The sequence below is a fragment of the Bos grunniens genome, chromosome 10, assembly GCF_055505025.1.
Source record: "Bos grunniens cultivar Pamir isolate PY7600 chromosome 10, Bosgru_T2T1.0, whole genome shotgun sequence".
Classification (NCBI taxonomy): Eukaryota; Metazoa; Chordata; class Mammalia; order Artiodactyla; family Bovidae; genus Bos; species Bos grunniens.
This window is the reverse complement of record NC_141174.1, coordinates 91,944,777-91,953,300: the sequence shown is the minus strand read 5'-3', so window position 1 is coordinate 91,953,300 and position 8,524 is coordinate 91,944,777. Positions and strand designations below refer to the sequence as shown.

General features: G+C 45.0%; 1 protein-coding gene across 2 annotated transcripts in view; it reads left to right on the top strand.

The window, feature by feature from the left end:
- The first annotated feature begins 899 nt into the window (after positions 1 to 899).
- Positions 900 to 8,524, top strand: part of JMY (junction mediating and regulatory protein, p53 cofactor) — a 76,977-nt gene continuing 69,352 nt past the window's right edge. For both annotated transcript variants that reach the window (XM_086323100.1, XM_086323099.1), the window contains exon 1: positions 900 to 2,465. In XM_086323100.1, the coding sequence (XP_086179226.1) occupies positions 1,428 to 2,465 (1,038 nt within the window). In that variant the 5' untranslated portion in view covers positions 900 to 1,427. The remainder of the gene's footprint in view (positions 2,466 to 8,524) is intronic.

Below are 8,524 nucleotides of genomic sequence, written 5' to 3'. Positions count from 1 at the left end.
GGTCTCGCATATATTTTAGAAATATGGATAAAAGTAACAAATAATTCCCATTGTGCTTTACTGTGGATGCAGAATACCTGCAATATGGATTGGATAGTAGTAGGAAAGAGTATGTGAATAATTTAAACTAGATTATAAGACCAATGAGGCAATTTTGAGAATGTTTCATCATAGTTCAGTATGAATAGCGTAATTCTTCAGATTTACGTGTTTTTTTTTTTTTTTTTGTATGTGGATTCTGGGAACTCTGATAATTGAATACAATTTCAAAAGGGCTCAAGTCGGTGACGTCAAAACGAGGTTCACAGAACAATACACAACGAGGTAGCCAGAAACAATAAAACACTGATGAACGGAGACATAAGCATACTGGTAGGACATGACTGAATTTTCACTTATTTTGTTTTGGAGTTCTACTGGGTTGTCTTCAGACACCTTCCCTTTGTATCTGACAGTGTATCGCAAGAGTGTTAAGGGGAGAACCCAACTGTCTAGGGGATCCCGACAAAGTTTAGCACACAGCTCACGTAACGTCACGGCGTACTTCTTTCTGAATATGGGAGTTATCCCCCCGAAATGGAAGAAAATGTACACTTGAGGGTCCCTCTGAATGACTGGAGTTCAAAAATGCTCAGTTCCTTCGCCTTTGTCCTTCTCTCCCTGGGTTTGGAGGCCACCTGTCCCGCAGGTCACACCTGCCACTCTCGCTGCGCGGCTCACCGGCTCCGGACCCGAGCCTGAGGAACAGAAGACTCGCGCGCGCGGCCGCGAGCGGGCGGGGGCGGGAGACGCGGAGGGGCGGGGCCGACGCGCGCGAGCGAGGTGTGCGCGCCGCCGCCGCCGCGTCACCAGCGTGCGGCACGTGCCCGTGTTTACGTCCCTCGTGGAGCCGCTACGTCAGCAGCCGAATGGCAACATTGTGGCGATACTGAGGCTCCGCGCTCAGGAGACGCGTCCCTTCGTCAGGCCGGCTCCAGGCTGTCGAGAAGAAGAGGAGGAGGGGCGCGGAGATCCGCCAGGGCGAGCGGCGGAGGCTCGCAAGCCCAGGGCCCCGACCACCCACCCGCCCGCCCGGCCCCGCGCCACCCGCGCCTCACCTCCGGAGCGCCGCAGACTCAGCCCCGCGGCCTCGCTCGGGGGGCGGCCCGGGCGGGCGCGGTTCTTGTAAACAGACCCAGCCGCACGTGACCATGTGAACTACCTGCTCTGGGGACGCGCATTGTCTTTCCCGCGAGCCGCGCCACAAAGGAGCGCGACGAGTCCCAGCTCGGAGAGACAGGCGAGCGAGCGGGGAGAGCCGGCCGGCGCGCTAAGATGGCTGAAGGCGCCCGGCGAGGGTGAGTGGGGGGCGCGGCGCAGCCAGCCGGCGAGTCCTCGCGCGGGCAGGGCCAGCGGCGCCTTCCCCGCGGCCTGGCACCGGAGCCACCATGTCGTTCGCGCTGGAGGAGACGGTCGAGTCGGACTGGGTGGCCGTGCGGCCCCACGTATTCGACGAGCGCGAGAAGCACAAGTTCGTTTTCATCGTAGCCTGGAACGAGATTGAGGGCAAGTTTGCCATAACCTGCCACAATCGGACGGCCCAGAGGCAGAGGAGCGGCACCCGGGATCAGGCGGGGGCGCGAGGCGGCGCGGAGTCAGGCGCGCTCGCATCCGACGGGACTCGCGGGCCGGGCAGCCCGGCGGGCAAGAGTCGGCCCGAGGCCACTGCCTCCGCGACTCTGGGCAGGAGCCCCGGGTCCCGGAGGCGCCCAGCCTGGCCAGAGGGCAGCTCTCCGCGGAGCGCGTGCAGCCTTCGAGGGGACCCGCCGCTGCGGAGTCCGGCCGGCAAAGGGGCGGAGAGTCCTCTCCGGAGCCCAGTGAGGGCCAACCCCAGCCCGGTCCGGAGGGCATCCGGAGGCAGAGATGTGGCGGGGTCCGCCGCTGCGGCAGCCCCGCCGGCGGCCAAGGAGGCCCCGATGTCAGTGCGGGTAGTGAGCGCCTGCGGGACGGTCACCGAGGAGATCGAGGTGCTGGAAATGGTGAGGGAAGATGAGGCGGACCCGGCGGCGCTGGCGCTCTCGGCCGCGGAGCAGCCGCCAGCGGCCGCCGAACTGGAGTCCCCGGCCGAGGAGTGCAGCTGGGCCGGGCTCTTCTCCTTCCAGGATCTGCGCGCCGTGCACCAGCAGCTGTGCTCTGTGAACTCGCAGCTGGAGCCGTGCCTGCCGGTGTTTCCGGAGGAGCCGTCGGGCATGTGGACGGTGCTGTTCGGGGGCGCCCCGGAGATGTCCGAGCAGGAAATCGACACGCTGTGTTACCAGCTCCAGATTTACCTGGGCCACGGCCTGGACACCTGCGGCTGGAAGATCCTGTCCCAGGTACTGTTCACCGAGACCGACGACCCGGAGGAGTATTACGAAAGCCTGAGCGAGCTGCGGCAGAAGGGCTACGAAGAAGTGCTCCAGCGGGCCAGGAAGCGCATCCAGGAGGTAAGGACCCAGACTAGGCTCCACGCATCGCTTTTGGCTCCTCCACGCTGCCGCAGACTGGAGCTTCGGTCCAGGTTGTGCGCATTTGGGACACTTGTTTTCCTAGCTAAACAAGGGGACAGGAGGGGGTCCTGACCTTTCTTCCCCTTCATTCCTCTCAGAGGTGGGAAAAACCATGGCTTTCCTTAATTTGGCCTCTGAAGGAACTTGGGTAAACCTTTAGATTTACGCCTCCTACGTATAATGTAAGTTCTATAAAGTGCTCTGTTTACTACTAAGTAATGGTAGTAAAATTAAAGCCACTCAGAAGAAAGACGTCCCATAAATATAAGCTAAATGAGTGATTCTCTTTGTCCCTAAAGTTCTTTCCAGCAATAATTGCCCGGATCATTAAACTTACTTTCCTGGTGTCACGTTCGTTTATTGAAAATGATTTGTCTTATGAAGTAAAATTGGTCCGTTTTTTGTCTCCAAATGTGATTTGGCAACTTTGGCAAATTTTAAATCATTTTCCTCCAGATGAGTGGCCTGTCCATGGACTTTTATACATACCTTAGGAGTATCTCAAGCCTTTAAGGAGGGCTCGTGTTTCACTTATTTTAGGGAGGAAAAAGGTCTTGGGCAGGAATGTTTATTATACTTTTGGACTTGACTAAAAGTAGTGCAGGCGCTTATTTTCAAACGAATCCTTAAAATTCCAGGAAATAATGGGAAAAGGTCTGAATGGTTATACATAGGGAGCTGTACGATGTGTAGGATGTATAATTGGAGGTCATGTGTACTTAAGAGCCTCTGCCGGAAAACTACTAAAAAAAGTATTCTCGTTCTCAAAGCAATTATTTTTATTATTGGTACCAATTGAGGTTGGAGTTGGGTTGGGGAAATGCCTCTTTTTGTCGTGTTTATATTCTTTGACTGTGTTTACATACTACTGAAATCTTGTAGTATGTGCCGGGAAGCAGGAACCTCCTGATTTCTTCGTAGAATATTCTCTATTCGGGATTTAGGAAATAATTCTTCCTCACTTACTCCACAGTGCTTTCTTAAAACCTGGTGACTCCAGGTTTTCACTTCTTCCTGTTAAGATTACTTGATGCTAAACATCACCCATCATGATGTGATCCCGTAGTTCTAGAGATCTGTTTTTATTTCCATTTTTATCATCTTACTTCTGGAGTCTTTGTTCTATTAATACCTTAAATCATTTTTGGAAGGAAGTGACAAATCTTAAATAGTCATGTTCTCTTTAGAGTTTTCATGGTGACCTGTGTTTCCTTTAAACTGCAAGGACAAAGTTCGTGCTTCTTTTGCTTGTTCTACAGGTATATATTATTATTTTTTTCTTTTTACTGTTCTATTTTTTAATCCCTAAATGTTGAAGATATGTTTGGTTTTAATTTTTTTGATACTCAGAAAAAGTAATTATAGTTTTGTTTTTTTTTTTCATTCAAATTGGGTCAAAAATGAGGACTGCTGAGAAATAGTTTTCTAGAACTCATGTACATTTTGTTATAAAGATTATTTTTCCTAATTAAGGTTATATTGACTATATGTTTTATTCTCTTTAACAGGATATTTAAATTTTTTGTAGAGTTATTTTGGAGGAGGGGGAGCAACTCAATAAATGGGGTTTATTTTAAGTTCATTGAACATTAAATACATAAATTCTGGGTTCTTCACATAGTTGACTGAATAGTATTTGAAAAATAGCTATCAGGAAAGGACAACAGATAGGTTCAATTATAATGCCCACCCTGATTTCTGCTGGTAGGCTATTTTGGAGGAAATTAGGCTCAGTAGGAGGAAAGGGTTGCATGATTAATCAGTGATGTCTACCATGAGTGTGACAGTGCGAGTGTATGGTATAACTGCCGTATATTTCTTCTACCTCATCTGCTTAAAATTTTGCCGATTGAATAGCTTGCAGCAACATTCTTTCAGGTAGAATCTTTCCAGAAGTTGTGTCATTTTTTGTTATCAGTTCTCTTGAGTTAGTAATTATGTCTAAATCAGTGTTGGTTTTTGTTTTTAATTTTCAGTCTCACAATTGTCGAATTAACCATAGGTTTTTTGAAGCTAAGTAATATGTGGTGAATCAGACATAGGTAATATGTGGTGAATCAGGTATGCGTTGCGCGATCCTTTGGTCATGTTTTTTCCTTTTTAAATTTCTCTGAGTCTATTTTCCAGTTCTTTATCTACAGTCTTCCTTTTCCAATATATTTAAAGACCACACCAATTTGTGTTCAAAATGTCAGTAAATTGTTGAAGGAGAGGTTTGTTTTATTTTTTTGATAGGACAGACTGTACAGTGAGATTGTAAACTTCTCAAGGTCACTGGCCTTGACAGTATCTTGGAATTCTCTTCTTTGCCACCCCTAGTTCAGGGCCATAAATCTTGTGAGCACTCTTAATAGTAGTGAACAAAAGACACCAGTTTTTTTAAAAGATTTGGAAGAAGTGTTATTTTAATATAAAGTTGTAAGTAATTTTTTAAGTTGATAAATGTAAATTCCTCAAGGAACCCTGCTATTTATAAACTAGGAGAAAAATCTGTTTAAACTATAAAAACATAACCACCTAAATAAGGAGTGGTTATCTGGGGTTGGTGAATTTCCTGTGAATTGAGAGGAGCTATTGATGGACTTTAATGGAATACCTAAAGTGGTGTGCAGAGTTCATATGCATAGGCATATTTGTAGTTTTGGAGAGAAAGGCTGAAAGGTATTCTTCAAAAAGAGCCTTAAAATCACAATTATAAAGTATCTACTTCATAAACTTAGGACATAACCTCTTTTGGAGTTTAGTTTTGGGACTATGTTTATGGTTTATATGGGGTTGTAAGAAGTACTCCTATATCTGTCTTGTGGAGTATTGAAGTATTTACTAAACCTTACATTTTCTGCCAAAAGTTTTTGTTAATAGTTCACAAATTTGGTCAACTGACTAGTTTGTAAGGAGGTAGTTTATACAATACTAATGAAATTATTTTTAGATGAATTAAGAATTGTAGATTGTATACTACTTCGGCCTTTAATCTTGAGTAAAAATGAAATGTAAAATTTATTCCATGGTAGGCTTGTCTTGAACTTTAACAAGGATTTACTGTAAGTAGTGCTATTTATATAGCAAGCACTCAATCCCTGAATGAATCAAGTGCCATCAGGACCTCTTGGAATGGTTTCAACAGTAGCTTTGGTTGTTGGTTAAAAGTTGAGTATTGTATTATAAGCCATAGTATGGTTTACCCTTTGATGATTTGAAATAAAAGTTTCAGTATAAGGACAACTATTGAAATCATTGTGGTCCTTTAAATAGTAAACCTTAACTATGATGATAGAGTTGATTAAAATCTAAAAATCAGTGCTCACTTTGAAATTTATTATGTTTATAGAATTGCTCAATTCTAACTTTTCCAGTTGAAACCACTGAGAGAAGCATGTGTTTTCAAAAGTAGCCATGTAAGGCACACAGTAGACAGAGACTACCTTGTGTTTGGGGTCAGAAGGATGTGGGTTTAGGTGAGTGCTCATCATTTCTGTGACCTGTTTAGTTATTTAACCTCTTTAAAACAGAGAAATGGGGGAAATACTTAAAGGATTTCTGAAGATTTAAGACATTATGAAAAAGTGCCTAACAAAGTGTGTGGCGTCCAGAAAGTGTTGTTTCAAGGGAATGTAAATATTTATTGGCACTATTTTAGGTGTTGGGTACTTCACATTACCTGTCTTCATCCTCGATACTATTTTTTGAGGCAAGTGATGTTTTACACCTGTTTTACTGAAGGAGAAGTTGATTTGGCCAACTTTAACCAGTTTTTTTGGGGCTCCAAAATCACTGCAGATGGTGACTGCAACCATGAAATTAAGAGAGTCTTACTCCTTGGAAGGAAAGTTATGACCAACCTGGATACCATATTAAAAAGCAGAGACATTACTTTGCCAACAAAGGTCCGTCTAGTCAAGGCTGTGGTTTTTCCAGTGGTCATGTATAGATGTGAGAGTTGGACTGTGAAGAAAGCTGAGTGCCGAAGAATTGATGCTTTTGAACTGTGATGTTGGAGAAGACTCTTGAGAGTCCCTTGGACTGCAAGGAGATCTAACCAGTCCATCCTAAAGGAGATCAGTCCTGGGTGTTCTTTGGAAGGACTGATGCTAAAGCTGAAACTCCAGTACTTTGGCCACCTCATGCGAAGAGTTGACTCATTGGAAAAGACCCTGATACTGGGAGGGATTCCGGGCAGGAGGAGAAGGGGACGACAGAGGATGAGATGGCTGGATGGCATCACCGACTCGAGGCACATGAGTCTGAGTAGACTCCGGGAGTTGGTGATGGACAGGGAGGCCTGGCATGCTGCAATTCATGGGGTCGCAAAGAGTCGGACACGACTGAGCGACTGAACTGAACGAGCTAAGGAGTGACTAAACTCAGATTCAACTTCGATTTGTCCTCATCCAAACATATGCCTTTTCTGCATGTTTCTGCATGCCTTTTCTGCTTTTTTTCCGTGATGACATTAGAAGGGATGTCAGTCTCCACTCCTGAGAATGGGAGCGTGGCGTCAGTATTTTAAAATCTAATTGGTTCGGTAATGCGCTTTTAAGGTAATGCATTTGTTTTATTTCCAGTTAATCGTGACAGGCTGTAGGGCATAGTCCTCACGTTATGTTTTAGAAGCAGGTTGCCTAGGATGCCAGGATGGGTTTATGTTAGACCAGAGTGCCCAATCACTGTTTTCCTTTGTGTTTTAAAATGACTCGTCTATAAACAACTCCTGACTGGAGTTGTTCAGCAGAAGGTCAAGGAGCTCTGTGAAGATTGTTTACTTATCATTTCCCTCCTCCCATTTATGACTTTACTGATTTTCCCAGGAAAACTAAGATTAGCTATAGAACTGGAGCACTGCTAAAATCCCAACTACAGACAGTCCTCGACTTAAGGTCATTCAGCTTTAAGATGATATGAGTGAGATACCCATTCAGTAGGAACTGGACTTCCTCTCCTGGGTTCCATACTCTTTTTTAACACTGGGCAGCGAGTGGTCACTCCCAGTCAGCCATGCGATCACAAGGGTAAACAACCATTCTGTGCTATACAACCTTTCTGTTGTCACGTCAGTACAGTATGAAAATCAAGCACTTGAGATATTCAGCACTTTATTATAAAGCAGACTTTGTTTTAGATGAGTTTTGCTCAAGTATAGAGTAACGTGAGTGTTCTGAGCATACTTAGGCTAGGCTAAGCTATAATGTTCAGTGGGTGAGGTATACTGAATACAGTTCTGACTTAGAGTATTTTCAACTTATGATGCGTTTATTGGGCAGTGACCCCAGTGCAAGTCAAGGAAGATCTGTTATACTTGCTGTATACTTGTTATATATATACATATATCTAATATGTCACTAGAGAAATGACAGTCTTTTAGGAGCCCTAGGATGCTAGTCTTTGGGCCAGTGAGCCACGACCCATGATTATGTATACGTAGTAGAAGCAGGCTGGGGAGGGACATAATGTACTCGGTTGCAGTGGAGAGAGAGCCGTTCCGCCTGGATAGTTACATAGTGCAAACTGCTCTTTTACTATAAAACACAGTTATGGGATAATGAAGCTAAATGAGTTTTGTGGGATTCCTGAAAATTATGATGAAAGACTTAAAAGCTGGAAGTGTTAAAATAATGACTTAAATATTTATCGTTTTCGTCAATCCTATGCCCTAATAAACTTTTGGCCATTTTTCATATAACTGGAAAAAAAAAAAAGATAGGTGTGGGAAAAAAGTTGAATATGTGCTTCTGTGTTAGTCTTTCTGTAAAACAGAAAAATGGAGGCTGGTGGCAGGATGGAAGCCTTCCCAATAAATAATTGATGTGGTGGTTTCTCTGCTTGCTATTTGACATCACATGATGCCTGGCCCACCAGATATTTCACAGACATGTTTCCTCCTTGCAAGAACAAGGCCAGCTTGGACAAATATAATACTTCTGTAACGTGAGTACAAGGGTGTGTGTGTGCATGTGTGTGTGCGTGCGTGTTGAAGGGAGAAGGTGAGTGGGAGGTTT